The 18,038-nt window shown below is 37.9% G+C and overlaps 3 protein-coding genes across 12 annotated transcripts in view; 1 reads left to right on the top strand and 2 right to left on the bottom strand.

Annotated features, from left to right (window-relative positions):
• The first annotated feature begins 1,501 nt into the window (after positions 1-1,501).
• Positions 1,502-4,628, top strand: Dhfr (dihydrofolate reductase). 5 transcript variants are annotated; one of them, XM_077421426.1, is made up of 6 exons: positions 1,502-1,880; positions 3,382-3,502; positions 3,573-3,728; positions 3,800-3,917; positions 4,178-4,287; positions 4,367-4,628. In XM_077421426.1, the coding sequence occupies exons 1-6, from the start codon at positions 1,859-1,861 to the stop codon at positions 4,440-4,442; spliced, it is 603 nt and encodes a 200-aa protein (XP_077277552.1). In that variant the 5' UTR covers positions 1,502-1,858; the 3' UTR covers positions 4,443-4,628. The 5 variants fall into 5 exon arrangements, with proteins under 5 accessions (XP_077277552.1, XP_077277553.1, XP_077277551.1 ...); XM_077421427.1 differs by having other exon boundaries at positions 1,870-1,952; XM_077421425.1 differs by lacking the exon at positions 1,502-1,880 and adding an exon at positions 1,907-2,069.
• Positions 4,577-5,907, bottom strand: Hint1 (histidine triad nucleotide binding protein 1). Its single transcript, XM_077421430.1, has 2 exons — positions 5,586-5,907; positions 4,577-5,015 (listed from the first exon to the last, which is right to left on the bottom strand). The coding sequence occupies exons 1-2, from the start codon at positions 5,805-5,807 to the stop codon at positions 4,746-4,748; spliced, it is 492 nt and encodes a 163-aa protein (XP_077277556.1). The 5' UTR covers positions 5,808-5,907; the 3' UTR covers positions 4,577-4,745.
• A 234-nt stretch (positions 5,908-6,141) lies between these two features.
• The window catches only part of LOC143905815 (cyclin-dependent kinase 4), an 81,474-nt gene continuing 69,577 nt past the window's right edge, over positions 6,142-18,038 (bottom strand). For 3 of the 6 annotated variants that reach the window (XM_077421418.1, XM_077421423.1, XM_077421424.1), the window contains exons 2-5: positions 8,725-9,415; positions 8,176-8,535; positions 7,608-7,768; positions 6,142-7,519 (exon numbers count right to left, since the gene is read on the bottom strand). In XM_077421418.1, coding sequence (XP_077277544.1) covers positions 7,297-7,519; positions 7,608-7,768; positions 8,176-8,535; positions 8,725-9,399 — 1,419 coding nt within the window. In that variant the 5' untranslated portion in view covers positions 9,400-9,415 and the 3' untranslated portion in view covers positions 6,142-7,296. Of the gene's footprint in view, positions 7,520-7,607; positions 7,769-8,175; positions 8,536-8,724; positions 9,420-16,540; positions 16,673-18,038 lie in introns of those variants that run through there. The other 3 variants (XM_077421422.1, XM_077421419.1, XM_077421420.1) reach the window with 2 other exon arrangements.

Raw genomic sequence — 18,038 nt, 5'->3', positions numbered from 1 at the left:
GGTCTTAACGAGAATGTTAGCTGTACAATGCGAAACATGAACTTTAGAGTTCTTCACACCATCCCGAAGAGATTAGACTGTGTCATTAGAAAGGGCAAGGACGGGTTGCCGAATCTCAGCCAGACAGAGTTAGTTTATAAGATTGATTGTGCAAATTGTGATGCAGTATATATTGGCCAGACAAAAAGGCATTTAGAAACACGCATCAAAGAACATCGATGTGATATCAGGAAAAATGTAGATAATCATTCGGTTGTGAGCAAACACCGTCTTGCACACAATCATGATTTTAAGTGGCAGCATCCAAAAATTTTATACAAAGAAAAACATTTCAAAAAAAGAAAAATATCGGAAATGTTTTTCATTAAAAAACATGATTGCACAATCAATTTACAAAACGATACTGAGAGCCTGCCATCTAGCTATTTATAACCGTGTCATTGGTATTACTTAGTCGGCCCTGTATATTCGGTTCTGCTCGTTTTTCCCACCAGAGCACCTTTTGCTATCCGCGGATTACGTTTGACAATTTCATTTCGCTTTGACTGCAATGTCTTAAGGTGCCTTTTCATGCTGACGCTCGACGCTCATTTTCAGCGGCAAGAAGGTCGCATGACCACACGTGACGTCGGCGTCAATTGAAATTCATGAAAAGGAAAACAGCGTCAAAATTTCGGCGTCTTCGCGCTGCTTTGGCTTTGACGCTAAAGCTGAGAAAATCCAGCTTTCTTTGCTTGACGCTAGCGTCAGCGCGAAATCACGTGATTTCGCGATACGCTGAAACGAGCGTCCCATGAATTCGCACCTTTACTGTTCGGACGTTGTGCCTCGATATGGCTTGTGACGTTTTGATCTCACCGTTTGTTTTGGAACGCATAAGAATTGTAAGTTTTTAACTGATTTACAGTGTTAATTAATTTATTGTTTTTGACCAGCGCGATATTATGACGATTTTATATAGTTTTTTATTGTTAAATGTATTATTTTGTCTTTTGTTTAGTTTTGCGTTTGTCTTGACGTTGTCAGGACACCACGTCAACGATGCATGTAAATTTGTTATGCGGATCGGTGTAACCTAAAGCACTTGATAAGGACCGGAATTCGGTCGAAACGTTGTGCAATTTGGTTTCAATTGGCCAGTTGGGTCGAAAATAAAACGACTTATTTTGAATTATTCGCTGGCGAGAGAAATTGTTTTGTTTATTAATAAATATTTATTTTGTTTTATTTACAGTTTTTATATTTATAAATTATATATACTATATGTATATATATATGTATATATATATATATATACATATATATATATATATATATATATATATATATATATATATATATATATATATATATATATTGTATATATATAATATATATATATGTACATATATACATACATACATACATACATACATATATATATATATATATATATATATATATATATATATATAATTTATAAATATTTATAAATGTAACGTAGCGCATCTCATCGATTTGCCAACTCGAGATTCGGCACTCGGCGAGACACCGTACGCGATACCCGAAATGCGTGGCAACGTCGCATAGCCGGCGAAGCAGCACGTCATAGACGGAGACAACCGAGACAGTAAATCGTATGTCTGTCCTTCTCTTCTCGCTCGAAGCTTGCCGAGCGGCGAGCGCCGGGGCCGGCCGAGCGCGGCCGCCGCGGCCGCAGCATATCCCAGAGGGGTCCGAAACTCCGAACTGGCTAGTTCGGACACGAACCATTAGCACGGACGCAAACCATGTGCGGTTACCGAGCGAAACGACGTAGTTGATGCGCACTTTCTCAGGCGGCGCGTCGGAAAATGCGACACAGAAAAATTGACGAAAAATGCCGGGATGGCCTCTCTCAGGTTTCTCTCTGCTCATAGTTTAAAAGTTTCTCTCCTATATCTTTTATTATATGCATACATCACACGTGAAAGGTTTTTCTTCCTTCTTCTTACATTTTTCAAGAAGTAAAGAAGTCTATCAAAAAGAATTACTAAAAATATCGAGCGTCTTTATGGGAGCGTTTCCTTTAAGAATTACAAAACAGAATGGTAGGGGAAAGCTATTCGAATGAATGGCTCAACTCGCTCGACCGTTAGTGTTTGCTAGTTGGTTGGCTTCGCGGTAATCAGTAGAGTGGTGTTAGAGCAAATAAAGCAAGCAAATAAGTTGACTTGAGAAGATCATCGGAAAATTTAATACGTGGCGATCAACATTGAAGCAATTTAGACCTTCCGTTCACGTAACTAACATGATTATTAGTCTATTTAAGGGGATCCTAAAGTGAAGGCTGAACTTCCTCGACGTCGGTAATGTCAACATTTCTAATCCTGTTTTCTATGTCATATATCTATATCTGTCCTTGTCTAACGAGAGGCATCTGTCCTTGTTTCGATTGCTGCGCCATCTCTCGCTACACGCAATGTCAACCTGAATGTGCTTTTGCACATATAAAAGTTTATTTAAACTAATCTTTTTTTCTAGGCTTCCAATCTTAGATCTAATTGCATGATATTGTTCTTAAATGTTGCCCCTAGGTCATGCCGGTCTAATTTTGTGGATATTTATTGTGGAAATTTTGTACAAAGCAAATATTGTCACGTATACCAAAAATTAACAAAAATATTAATTTTTTCTCGTTTCCGATATAAATTCGATCACCATGACCTAGATTTTGATGCGTACTTTAATTCTAGACAAGAATTTTGCATTTCTATAAAGCCAATTAAAAGATTAGTGCTAAGAAAAAAAGCCGGTACTAGTGAACTATAGAATCTTGATTACAAAACATAATAGGAATTGTGTAAAAGTATTTGTGTATGCCAACAACTTCTGTAAAAACCAAACGGATTTTTAGTATAACTGAGAAAATATCTGATAGAAAATTAAGAATAGAAGTAAAAATATGCAAATTTTTCTGAAAAATCATAAATTTTAAGGCTCTTGCCTCAAAATATATGATTGCTAAATACAATTTATAAATTCTTTTATAGTTATTATAATATAATTAGAGAGATAAAGCTTATACTTTTTGAAGCAAATTTTTAAGAGACTTCGAGTTATAGCAGTTTTGTCATTGACATTGACAAAGTGAAAGGAATTGTAATTTTCTTGATTGCTTGATAAGATATGAATTAAAGCGACTATGTTATGATTTGTAATCGTATCTGATACATCTGAGTGATTGTCGCTTTTTTAAACTCGTAATTACATTGAAAAATCAACATTAAATATTTCACGTTTTTTTCCTATACTTAATTAAAAACTTTACTTTAATGGAGTAACAAAACTGCAGATAAAACCTTTTTTGCCATAATGATTTTTTAAATAAACAGAATTTAATGATATTATTGCATGGTCCAGGACTGTTGCACCGGATTTACTCGAGAGTGTATCTCAATATGCCACCTAAATTAGAGCTAATCGCTGCAGCATGCGAAAATATGGGCATTGGAGCAAATGGCGATTTACCTTGGCGTTTAAAGTAAGATTGTTAATAAATTATATACGTGACTGAGCTCGAAGAAACATTTAAACTAAGTATTCGTACGTAGGACGGAAATGGCGTTCTTCACGCGCATGACGACTGACACAAAGGACAAAAATAAAAGGAACGTCGTACTTATGGGCCGGCGCACGTGGGAGTGCATCCCCGGGAAGTATCGACCTCTGAAGAACCGCATAAACATGGTGTTGACTTCGCAATTATTGTAATTATAAGTGAAATGATGTGAAAAAATTTTAATTCTTCAGAAGATAAGAGATCGTATATCAATTTTAGGAATTGCAGAGACGAGGCGATAGCGTGCAAGAGTATACCACACGCTCTTGACGTGATTTCAGAAATGCAGAATCAAGTAGAAAGGATATGGGTAATAGGAGGAAGTAGCGTGTACAAGGTATTTTGTACAATGAATTAACGTAATGTACATTTTGAAAAAAATAAATCTGTCCTTTTTAAATGCGATGCTATAAATATTTTCTACATTTAACTTAAAACGAGTATTCGCGACTCAAGGACAGAGGAAAGAGAAATAATTTTAAGAAAGTACAGAAAGTGCGACTAAAAGAACACAAATCTAATACGGTAATGAAGGCGTAAATATTAGCAATATAAATTTAAATTAGATATAACAATTAGTGTATAATTTTATATTAGAGCGCTATGGAATCTCCACACTTTGGACGATTGTACCTGACGCGTATAAAGAAAAAATTTGAATGCGATACGTTCTTTCCCCTTATTCCGAATGACTTCGTGTCAATTGAGTAAGTATTAATATTTCTCTGTTGGGTTTTATGTTTCACATTCATGTCACCGTCTTACAATAGCTAATAATAATTCCAGGGATCCAGCGGTACCACAAGGTACACAGGAAGAAAATGGAATTGAATTTGTATATGAAGTGTATGAAAGAAGATAAACAGCAGAACTACTTCTTCCAATCATTAAAACTATAAATAAATGAGGCCGTTTTTATAAACACATCTTTTGCATCTGTAAAAATAGGATATCGCGAGAAACGCGATTATAATATTAATGCTATTGTCAATCATATTCTCTCTAATATATGTATAAGTACATAATAAATACATATTATTGATAATAATACGTATTTTATTATGCAATATCCTTTAATCATATATTTTCACTTTTATCTATACTTTATAACAGAAGATAAAGACTTCATAATGGAAATCAAATTTATGTTCAAATGTGTAACACTTTAGCCGGGTGGCCACTGTAACTGCCGACCACCAAGAACATGCAGATGTAGATGGTACACAGACTGCGCACCGTGTTTTCCATCGTTGACAACTAAGCGAAATCCATTCGTCAGACCTTTTTGCTTGGCAACTTTTTGAGCGACGTTCATTAGGTGACCGAGCAAAGGTTCGTCCTCATCTTGAGCTTTCGAGAGCTGTGGAATCGGCTTTCGTGGAATTACCAAAAAGTGCACGGGTGCTTGAGGACTTACATCATCAAACGCAACACACTGTAAATCATAAAACATCTTATAATATCAGCGCTCTATTAAATAAAAATAACTAAATATAATTTTTATTAAATAAAAATGTTATTTAAATGAAATTTATCGTTGTTCATTAAGCGATTACCAATATATATAAAAAATAGTTTATACATATAATATCTATGACAATATTTTTCAATCTATAATTTTTCTAACATAACAAGTCACCATCTTTACTATGATAACTCGGTAGACTCGAGCAAGTGTGATTATGTAATAATTATAGACAGAATAATAGCAAATCATTTTAGATAATTGGACAGAATTTTTGCTGCATACATACGTAAACGCGATATACTTTGCGACTACGACTAGATGACATATAATACAAATTAACTTTAATGCTTAAGACCATGTTTGCATCACTCGCTTTAGCCACACTTTTTGTATTAAGACAAGCAATATCGCACCAAAATAACGTTTGATATTTTTGATAACAAGCTTAAATGCAAGCGTCCGAATGACGCCGGTGTCGAATCTGTCAGGTAATTCGACAGAAAGGACGTAATCTTCGTGTGCTATGCCACTGCTTACCTGGCTGTCCTCGTAAATAAAGTTACATGGGATTTCTTTACGTATTATTTTCCCAAATATCGTGTCACTTTCCGGCGCAGCGGCCTGCGACTTCTCCACCTCGGTCGCCATTTTTCTGTAACTGGCGGATTCCGCGGTGGCGGTGCAGACCGGCAGGTTGCCACCAACTGTCAAATGTTTGCACGCATTTGCGATGACGTTCGATAGCAATCTCAATCTCATGTCGAAAATCGCTGTCGCAACTACGACAGTCAGTAACGTGCGTATCGTCAGCTTCACGTTTACGGTTTACGTTTCGATGCCTTATTTATTTTATCTGGATTCCATTTTATTATGGTCCGAAGGTCGCGAGTCGAGACATTCGCGTCCATGCAGCCACGATCGAGATCTCGAGGCGCGAGTTTCAAATCCAGACTACTGCTGAGAACCAACTAAACGCACGCTTTTTCCTTTTTCAACAGATCGCTTTCCCCATTTCTTTACGACATTGTAAAAAGTCAGCAAGTTTACAGATGAACATATCACGGGGAGATTACAGACTTACAGGCCAGAGTCCTGCATGTAAAACTATAAAACTTTTATTTCATAGGACAGTCTTCTCATCTTAATAATGCGCTTATCCATTTTCGACATTCTCAACACAATAATGCACCCTAAGGGCACATAAATATTATTGTTACTTATTGCTTTATACACGTGTCGTTGATATTGTACAGTAATAAAAATACGCTATTAATGATTGCAATGGCTCATGGTACATACAAAGTATAATGGCAGTGCGCTTTCTGGTTTTCTTCGGAAGATCTTTAAATCATTCCCGTGTCCCTAATGGGTCGCAAAAGGCCCCAGTCTTAGAAAAGTAATTCTACTTATATAAAAAAAATATACATAGCGTTATCTTACAATTAAATTTACACTAATTTCACATTGAATCAAAACTTAAGTTAGGTATGTCATACATACAATCGCACATCGCTTTTTTGTATCTCTAATAGGATTTGCCGCAACTACGCGTATTTTACGTAACTAATGCAAATGTCGTGCATACAATTAAACTATTAACCGCTAAGTAATAACTGCTGTGAAATAAAAAAAAAGTTACTGCAGAGAGGTATAATTCATAACGTCATTATAAAAAGACAACTGACTGAAACGGTAAGACATTATTATGTAAATAAATAACATATCAAAAATAATAATAATAATCGTCTCATCTTCACATTGTACATAAAGGTACCTAGGATAAATTAACTTAAATATTATGGAACTTATTTCTTAAACTTATTAAGTTGTTATATATTTACTGTTAATAACTTAATTTTACGCAAGGCTAGTTGTGTAAAAGTAAGGGATATGTATAATGACTACTATTTAATACGATATAACAAATTTAAATGCTAATTAAATTTATAATATTGTAGCATTTATACGCACGAGTGATCGTTAATACTCGGATTAGATATTTAATAATCAACGTGTTACTAGCAATTCTACGTGTGTACTATAATATTTTATACTGTTGTAGTAGGCTTAAATGATATATATATATATATATATATATATATATGTGTATAATGTATATATATACATATATATATATATATATATATATATATATATATATATATACTTCTCTTCCTGAATATAATTATGTCAGTCTGAGTTTGCCAGATTATAATCCAGCAATAAGTCTACATAACTTATGGAATAGTCATTGTACGCCCTCCTCGGAAAAGTATCGGTGTCTTACGGCTTGAGCTGCAGTTATACGACTATGAGGATCAAACATGAGCATATTCCTTATTAAGTCTAATCCATGTTTGTTGAGATCTGGTATTATTGCACCGAGAGGTCTGGGTTGTCTGTATGGAAAAGCTGTCCAACTGAGCGATACATTCTCTGGCCACGCTTGCTGCGACGGAGTACCCAAAACTCTAAAAAACGGAAGGGCGCGAAATGTATAGAAAAATATTGTAAGATGCAAATTTTATTCTGAAAAAAGTATAGAAAAATGTAACTCACTGGAAAATTCTGTCCAGTTGATCGCCTTCACTGGTACCTGGGAATAACGGTTCCAGCTTGCAAAGTTCTGCCAGTATGCATCCGACAGACCAAACATCTACAGGAGTAGCATAGGAACATCCTAAAAGTACTTCAGGTGCTCGATACCATTGGGTTACAACCTATAGATGTACAAAATATCACAAGGTTTTATTAATAGCAATATTAAATAATACATATATCAAACATTGCTTATTTTCTTTAAACTACAGATACCAAAGTAAAACACAAAACGGCGATTGTTTTTATACTTTATTATTTATAAATTTAATATTTAAAATTAAAAAGTTAAAATATAAATATATGTATAAATCAATAAACCAATATTTTTCGATTGATTTTTTTAATCATTTTAATCTCTCATTAAAGAAAAAATTATAATAAATAAGCTCAATTTTAATTTTAAATATCAATTTTAATTTTAAATATTGTAATCAATCAAAATATAATCTGAATTTGTCGAGATATTTGTGGTCGACAAAAGCACATAATTTGTAATACGTTGTATATGCTATATCTGTCCACGTACCACGGAAGTTAATCTCATCTCAAAGTCGTAGGTCTTAGCCAGACCGAAATCCGCGATTTTGATTCTCCCTTCTCGCGTTACCAAAAGGTTCTGCGGCTTCAAGTCCCTGTGTATTATTCTATGGCTATGTAGAAACTCTACCCCGCAGAGTATCTCTTTCGACATTTGCCTCACGAGATACGGCGGGATGCCCGATCGTGGCGAGCTATTCCGATGCTGAGCAATGTACGAAGCAAGATCTCTTTCAACGTGTTCGAACACCAACCAGAGGGTGAGACCACGGTCCAGCCTTTCGGATCGTTCACCGTCACCCGACGGTAAATCAAGATAATCTCCTTGACAGACGTCCAGTAATCTGACCTGAGAAGAGAGCAAACATATATATCGTATTTACGTTACATTTACGTTATTAAGTATTAAGAACATAATTAATGAATAACAATATCCTATTTTTGTTAGAAAATGCAGAATATTGAAGATTTCGCAATATATTCGTGGTACGTAGTTATTTTATTAATAGAGATTATATTGTGATTAAAAGGTACTTACGATATGTGGGTGCTCGTATCGCTCGAGCGACTTCAGGGCGGCAATCTCTCTTAGCGTGGACATAGGCAGACCGTCCTCCGTCAAAGGTATCCTGACTTTCTTAAGTGCTACGATTTGACCGCTAGTCTTATCCTTAGCTTTGTACACCGTCCCGTAAGCGCCGTTCCCGATAAGGGACAGGTCCTCGTACGACGCATGTTCGCGCAGTAAGAAACTTTGTACCGTCGTCTCCTCCGATCTTTTCCCGGAAGGACCAGAGAGCTCGCCCTGATCGCTGTACTTCATTACAATGGATTTCAGCGTGCCGAGCTGTTCTTCGGGTTCTTCTCTCGAGGTACTCGGGATCGGCGCGGTCTCGCTCTCTCGCTCGGGGAGATCCGTCTCGGTCGATTCCGGGGGGGACGTTTCGCCGATCAAAACCGATTGCTTCGACGTTTCCGCCTGTTCCTCCGTAACATCTGAGAGTCGTTTGTCCCCTTCCCGGACAAGCACAACCTCCGCCTGCAAAGATATCTTACTCGTGGTCGGCGGCGCCTCTGTACTTTCCACTTCCGTTAGGTGCTCCTCTCCAGACGATTCGGACGAGGTTTCGGATTGCTTGGGTCTCTTTGGGGCAGTTGGCGCCGATAAATCTGGTTCGAGCTCTGTGCTCGAACGTCGTGACCTACCAGCCATCACAACATCTCGACTTCTACCTGAAACAAAATTTTTTCTTATTGTCGGCGGAAGTAATAAAATTAAAAAGTAAGGAAACACGGCAATTTCTTCAACAAGAAAAAGAGAAAACCTTGACACTTTTATTTCAATTTTTCTAAGTATCTCCAAATCAATAGAGAGTTCAACAGTTTTGTGTAATAAACGCGGCAAACATAGACATTTTCCTAATAGCACAAGAACTGTATGTTTCAAATAAGCTTTCAATCTCCCTGCCATCAGGAATAATTTGAGAGAGAGAGAGAGAGAGAGAGAGAGAGAGAGAGAGAGAGAGAGAGAGAGAGAGAGAGAGAGAGAGAGAGACCATATTATTTTCTATATAAATTTTAATATAACTTCTATATAATTTTAATATAATTATATAGAAGTTTAATTTTCTAATGCAAATCGTAAAGAAAAACTTAATTTAATAAGTAGCCATTTAGAACAAAGTATAGTTAGAATCCCAGCGTTAAGCCCGAACCTTACGACAGGTCTTACTTCCGCTCGCTGATTCCGATCACTGATTGTTTAGTTTGTCTCTACGAAAGCCTCGACATCAGATCCGCATTCAAATCTATGCAGAAATGCGCGAAGACAAGAATGCATGGCGCGGAAACCGTGTGTGCATGCGTGTTTGTACAGTCGCAGCACCCGGGTTCGCGTCGTGAGACAATTAATATACGGGACCGGCTAGCTTCTCTCTTTCGCTCGCGTTTTATTAAAATTTCGAGAGACGCGGCACCGCAAGCGGGACGTGCGATCGTGGCGGGCCGTCTGCTACGCGACATCTGCACCGACACCTGCGCTCATATAATAGCCCGCTACGCCGGCCTCATCATCGGCTTTCCAGAACATCTTGTAAACGCAAGGGAGGCCCTAAACCCTACCACCCGGGGTCCTTGCCGGTTGCCCTTTGTCTTCTTCGCTCAGGTCCAGTGATAGTAAATTGGTTGCGCGAAAAATATATCGATTGAACCATGGTGATCTTAACAGACTAACTGTTAAGATCAGATTCCGTAACAGACGGAAATCCAAGAAGAAAAAGAAGAAATAGATCAATCGTGTCTCCCCGGATCATTCGGCTATTTTTTTTAAGAACTTTAGAGCTTTAAAACTTTACTCCTTGAATAGTTCACTATCTTTTGCGATACATGACGATCGGAGAGCATATATAACTCGGCAAGTGGCTACTTTTCATCATAACGCTTATTTCCAACGTGACACCTAATGCTATCTTCCTTTACGTTCAAAATTGATCTCGAAATTTTCGGCGAACTATGTAAACTATTAATTATGAATGATACATATGACGCGTCAACTTGGTTTCCGCGGAAAGCTGTGATGAACGTGTCGAACAAGAAAGGAAGTTGGAGATATTGAGCGGCGCGAAGAGATACGAATCGAAGCTACGATAGGGGAGATCCGTGTGGCATAATTCAAATGGTTTAAATAGCCGGATGCCGAAAAAAGACGCCCGCCTTCGTCCAGAGGAAATAATAAACTATACGCTGTTATCACTTCGTAATTTCTTAGTGGCACATGGCCGTTAGATGCTAGCTGTGGGAAAAGGCCGGGTATAGATAATACAATGTCATTGATTTAATATCACAAAACATATATTCTTTTATGTCAGGAGAAAATCCTAAACCTTTTACGTTTAGTCGAATAATGATCATATTAATAAAATATTTTCACTGTATTATGTTAAACAGACATAATGTCGAGTGACCCATATTGGTGGTTTCGGAGAAGAACGCTTCGCGCGCGCGCGCGCGCGCGTAAACGGATGTTACTCTCGCGGCTTTGATTAAATTCTTCTATCAACTTCCTCTTACGATAAGAAATTCTAAAGCCGAGCGGAAGGAAGGAAAGAGCGAGATGAACGAACGAAGGAAAAGAAGTTGGACTTTTACATCGTGAAAATTTTTTTCGTAATATCTGACATCAAACCTATAGAGAAGGAAAAAAACGAGATGCCCCTTGTGCGTGAAATTTCAAGGGGCCATTGTGGAAAAATTCTGGACGAGATCTGTCGCAAAGTAAAAGAAGCGAAAGGGAAAAAAGGGAAATGTATGGGCGATTCACGGAGTTGGAGAAAAACGTGTCTTCGTTCTGGAGGCGAGCAGCAACTTTTTATGTACAGAGCGCGTTTTCATATATGCGGCATTATCTCGAGACCACCTTCCTGGAAGAGGTGGGCAGAAACGCAGATGTTTCTACGGTTTCGTTGGACACCAAGAAGGAGAAACAGTGAAGTTGATGAAGCATATAGTCTAGCAATACTCTTTTAACACGACGTTTCGAGAAGATGCAGGCCGTGCAGGCGTGTATTTCGTTTGTCTTTATAATTACTTTTCGTTCATATTCATTTCTATTAGTAGGCGCAACGGTGTGCCAATAATTAATTTTCGCTGGTAATATAATGCAATGCACTTTTGTAAATAGTATTTACGTACTTTGCACATGGTGTTGGAACACATAAAGGAGACTAAGAGAAATACGTCACTCCATTATCATGTATTATTAGCAAGTTAGTTTTTATTAGCAAGTAGTAGAAAATTTGGATAATCGTACAAAGAATATTCTCTTTCTCTTGCAAGTCTCTAAAATTGTAAAACAACATGTTTGATCCTTATTTTATGTTTTATCACTGCAAAGAATTCCATTCACTTTCAACTCCATTTTGCAACACAAGGCCACAATACTTATCGCTGCAACACTTTTCACGGGACTTTTGATAAATTCATCGATCGTATGATCTCCAAAAGTTGCCATTTACGTCGTAAAAATATTGCGTACCAGCGAAAATTTACTGAGCACAGTATTCTTTGGGCACTTGCAGCGTTTGAACACATACACAACAGACACCTCCTCTCATCCGAAAAGTCTCCGTTTTATTGTCCACAGAATCTTTTCTGTTCTCACGCTGTCGCGAGGTGCAGGAGAGAATACGATATTCTTCCACATTGTTATATACATCCAGGGTCACGTAAAAAGGACGAGAACGGCCCAAGAAAGTTGACGTAGCAGATAAGCGGTCGGAACGCTCCGCGGGAAAAACTGATAACTCGAAAAGTATTCGTGCTAGATAAACAGCCGTGCACGAAAGAGGATACCCCGATGGAGTACGAGAAGAGGTTCAACTGAATTTTGACTTGAACCGTCTTGACTAAACCGAGACGTACGGCGTTGACGTATCGACTCGGCGCGGCGTGGCGTCGAGATGTAAAATCGCGTAATGCTCGTCTTTAGAAAAAACACGACTTCCTCTGGTAAATTAGATAACGTAAAAACTTTCGAACGTCGGAATGTCGAGTTACTCAATCTTCTTATCGTATTGCTCGGTAAAGTACACACGATGGATATATACTCAGCAAAATTTCTTTGTATAAATAGATCCAAAATTGAAAAAAAACCATGCAAAAATAGGCAACGTTCTGATTTGTATAATACGATACATGTCAGCGTTATTTTAAATGGTAAGGGCTGTTTTTCTGCGTATATACTTCGGGATGTAAAACGTTAAAAGGTAGAAAATAATGCAAAAGCGCAATTAAGAAAAACGAGGCTATTAAAAAATTGTCTTAAAAAATTATTTCGCTTCAATTTTCTTTTCTCTTGTCCCAATTTTTGCAGAAAAAGAAAAAAAGGGTGCACTGTTAAATAATGCTCTCAGTAAATTATTATCGCGTCACATTACTTTCATAGGAGGATTGTTTGATTGTTTCCCATCGAAGTCGTTTGGTGTTAGGCTCATTAGGTCTCTCTCGATGACAGAAACACCGAAATTTTAGGTCGCACGAGCTACTTCGTAAAGTTACACGTGTCACGATTGTTTACGCACTAATGTAATCGCGTAGCGTAAGCGGCGTAGTAAATCACGCGTCGCCGCAATTGCAACATAATTGAAGCACACATTTACGGCCCATTGTTTGCAAAGTCGAGCGTCAACATGCGTATGTCCCGTGCTGGATGAATGAACGGCTACACGTGAGTGTAAAATACACTGTGCGCCATTAATTAATTCATGACAAAAATACCGCGCTCCGATATCCACTTTGTTAAAAATTTCAAATCTTGTGTTATCTCACGAAGCGATTCTCGATCAAGTCTTTATTAACTTTAGAATGTACAAAGGAGGTCGGTCAATCACTCTAAATGCAAGATTATCTTATCTCAATACGGGCATCCGCGCTACAACTTTGTAGTGAGAGTAAAGATAAAAAAGAATACACAAAATTACTCTTTTACATATCAAACGATTATTTCAAACGAAATGTAAAATTTTGATTGTAGGTAATACGATTTAATTAAATCTAGCAATCAGAAAAATAATCACAAACATAAAATGAGTATACAAAAAAATGTGTGAAGTTTCAGAGTTATGCATTTTTGTGTATCAAAAATATTGTTATGCTTTTTAAACTAGAAATGTTTAAACTAACAATATTGGAAAGCAATAAGTATATATCTTTTTCCTGATGAAGAACTGATGGACAATTGTATTTGTATCAATTTGTAATTGTCAATTGGATGGAAAATATCAGAAAGTATTGTATAGAAAAAGGAATTATTATTTTGTCGAAAATAAAATAAAAATGTTATTTGAATTGAAATAATTAACAATCGACAAAGAACGCCGTTCTTTGTGCGGGGAAAACTTCCCTGAGGAAGAATGCAGTGACGGTCTAATTAGGAACTCGAATAATTTACGGACACTACCCCGGCCCTATTCAATTAAAAACGCTGAAAATACACACGAATCTTTGACAACGATATTCCGGGCTCTCGTTTACTACGCTAGACTACCGAATCGAGTAAACAGGGCGTTGCTGCTTTCAGATTATCCATGGAATTGACACTACTATGTGCTCAAGTCTTTCACACAACAAACACCTGCTCAACGCTCTCATTCACTTCTATTTCTAGAACGAAAAGTCGAGCGTAAGCGTACTAGAAGAATACGCACACTCAGTATCGTATATCGCTTCGATGGAGCACCAAGAAGCTGAATACAGTCTCTCTATCTTCAAAAAAATAACATCCGTTCTATAGAAAATAATGTTCGTTAGGTCATTCAATAATATTGCTATTCAAAATTAATATTTCTTTTGTAGAAATAATTCGTATCTATGTATATAACAAAAGTTAATATTTTAAACAATTACAGTTTTATTTTATAAAAAAATTATTTTTTATTTTTAAAATATATTTTTATATGCAATATTTTTTTAAAAGTATAAATATTTAAATGTTTATAAATATTTTACACAAAATTTAACTTTATTATTTTCTTGAAATTTATAATTTAAAAAAATTGGACTTATATCACTTAAAATAACAAAAGTGTATTTTTATTTCAAGCTGTGTTCATTGGAATTTTTATAAGTGAAGGAAATTGACGATAATTATTTCGCTGCGAATAGTTTTGTAATTATTGACCAATGTCTGTAAAATTCATATAAATATATAGGTTATCTACAAATGTGCAAGTTCAGTGACGCCTTATCGTGGAAGAATCATCATATTTCTCAGAAGATACAGAACTGCAAGCGTTGCACTTATTATGTGTCATCAGAACTGCAGATTTGAATAAATGTGAATGCAATGTATGTTGCGGTTTTCTCGGAATATTGTTCAGTACAAATTATTCATTTAGGAATAAGCCAACAGAATTATTTTCTATATATGCTAAACACGTTTCGTTGCTTGAGTAACATGCGCGTGTCAGCATAGATAGAGAGAGACGATGAGGAAGATGTGAAGAAAATAAAATAAAAGTTATTTCGACGTTTGAACATCCGCGCTGATTCATTTTTTAAATAATTTATCTCTTTTTCATCCGCATTAATCAGTATATATTAATTTCCAAAATACAAATTGCTTCTTCTAAGTTGTCGTGCAATAAAAACACCCTAAATATGAAATTTTTATCCACGCGACGAAATGCTGCGATCTAGCTTCTCGAGGATATCCCATGTTAAAGACATCACGTGGTTTTTCTACGCGTTCTCTACGCACACCGTTCGTAAACAAGAGGGACGGACAATGGCGGCGGGAGCAGGGCAAACCAACCCCGTCGCCAAGCTGTCGCTTCTTGTCTTATCTTCACACACGCTGAAGCATTCCACACACTCGTCTTGCGTTTCATAGATATGCTATCCGTAATCCCATTGAAGTGCATTTCTCACGATGTATATTACGAAACACGGTGATAAATGAAGACCGTATGTCTTGCGTGAGAAGAGAGAGAAGTAGGAATTATTTCTTTAGACTTTGGATATATTCTCTTGCAAAGATTCGTCACGTTTTTGAAAACTGCGAGTATTTGGATGACACGCAATAAAACAAAATAACAAAACAATAGTATTTATGAGTACTCTTTATGAGTAGGACGAGAATACACCGGTTGTTTATATTTTAAGAAACATAAAAGGAAATCCATAAGGTTTAGATATCGAAGCTGTAACATTTGAAGCTACAAGAAATAATTTGAGAGAAAAATATAACTTCGGTACATATATATATATATCTCCGTATTGTAATAAAAAAAAAAATATTCCGATTTATAAATTTTTCACTCGCGCGCAGAAGACTATCGAATTATCCGTGCGTTAAAATCCTTATTACTCAACATAACTCCGCGTTCAAATCATGTCCACCTATCAGATAAGAAATCTACGAGCGATTCGGTTGGTTTGACATCCCGGAATTTCCATTCGTCAGCGAGATCAGCGAGATTTAAATCGCTCCGACTCTCTCTCACGCGCGATTTTTCATCGGAGCTCCGCGGAGAAGCGATTGGCGAACATTCGCCACGAACCGTCTTCGACCAATCGTTACGCGGATTCCGGTACCGGCAGCTTTACCCGCGAGACACACGGTGGATCCCCCGCGTTGGCCGCCAACGCAAAGAGAAGAAAACTACCGAAACCGGCCGCTCATATTTTACCGCGAGCTCTCCTTTCGAGAGGCAATGGAAGGCTCCTCTCTCTCTCTCTCTCTCTCTCTCTCTCTCTCTCTCTCTCTCTCTCGCTCTTTTTCTTTTTCTTTTGGGATATCGGCATCTACCACGTTCCAGCGGTAGCAACCCCGAGAGAATCCCACATTCCGCACTTACCTACCAACCGACGCTGAGGTGCTGACCTCCCGCGAGAAGAGCGAAACAGCGGAAACCGCTGCTTATACTCCGCGAAAGACAAAGAAGAAGAGAATGAAGATAAAGACGAAGATGATGGTAGTGTAGAAGAAGAAGAAGAAGAAGAAGAAGAAATGATGATGATGAGCGCACGCAGACGATAGAACGTCAAGAGCTGGACGGACGGGTGGACGGACGAACGGGACGCCGCGCGGCGAGACACACAACACACAACACAACCGAAACTGTATGCACGGTCCCGGCGCGCGCCGGAAACGGTATTAAACGAATGCCCCAGCGTACGCACTCGCTCGTAAGCACTCGCGCGAGACACAACGGGGGTTATGAGCCGCACACAGGAGGCGACGACACGTCACGTATATACCAGCCCGTTCACCACTCACAATCGCGGTCGGCGCGCGGCCAACGAATCGTCAGGCCGTATCCGGCTCCGGCGTTGAGGCGGCATGGGACTCTGCACAGGCCGAGCTGTGGGTCAGGCCGTAGAACAACCGAGGCTCGTCACGCCGGCGTCGCCGGCGTCGCCGGCCTCAACGGATCCGATCAGTTGACGGCGGGCCCTCGAGCGGGTTGGCCGGTTTCCGAAGAGGATTGTTGTTCGTGGCTGCGCGTTCTATGCTAAGGGAGCCGCGACCTCTCTTCTCTCTGCAGCTGCCCGTCCTATTTTCCAGCCCGAGCCACGATCGGATTACCGGAGAGTAAACGCACTCCGTTGCTCCGAAAGAGAGGGATAGGGGAGACCTTCGAAGATAACTTCGAAAACCCTTGCACTTGGAGTGGGTAATAGTTTCGAGTTGGTATCTCGATCCTAAACTTATAATCCCAACTAAATGAAATACAATATTTAATAGGGCTACACTCTTATTCATTGAACAATCCTATGCAGGATTGTTATCTATCGTACTTTGACACTATTGAAATATTTTTATACCTAATTGTAAGGCTTTGTCTCAAGTTCGTTATGTTAGAAAGGAAGATATTGATCCTACATCTCTCGGTATCTTTATTTAAATGACTGAAAAAAGAGCGTATAGTTTAATATCAGATCTTAAGATATCGTTGTATTTGAATATTGCAGATTTCTGTACCCTTGAATTACACGAGGAATTGTGTTGACACATGATGCTATTTATAGATACACGCCTTTCGCGAGCGAATGCAGACTCCTATAAACGATAGATATAGAGATGAAATTTTCAATCTTCCGCGGTGAATGAATTACAGGCGCCAAGTCTAAGCGGTAATTTATAATTTGTCGTTACGCGTTTGTTACGTCAATGACATCGTAATTTAAAACATACAGACTGATGCAGGAAACTAGTTGAAGTCTGTGCATCAACATAATCGATCCATGGTCTATTTTTATTTGCCTAAACTAAATAGTGGTCACTATATATATTATGTACACGCACACTATGAAATATATATATAAATAATAAAAAATATGTAAGCAGCAAAA

This window comes from Temnothorax americanus, unplaced genomic scaffold (genome assembly GCF_048541705.1).
Source record: "Temnothorax americanus isolate GAGA-0224 unplaced genomic scaffold, ASM4854170v1 Scaffold67, whole genome shotgun sequence".
Classification (NCBI taxonomy): Eukaryota; Metazoa; Arthropoda; class Insecta; order Hymenoptera; family Formicidae; genus Temnothorax; species Temnothorax americanus.
The sequence above is the reverse complement of the archived record's forward strand: the minus strand, read 5'-3'. Positions and strand labels throughout refer to the sequence as shown.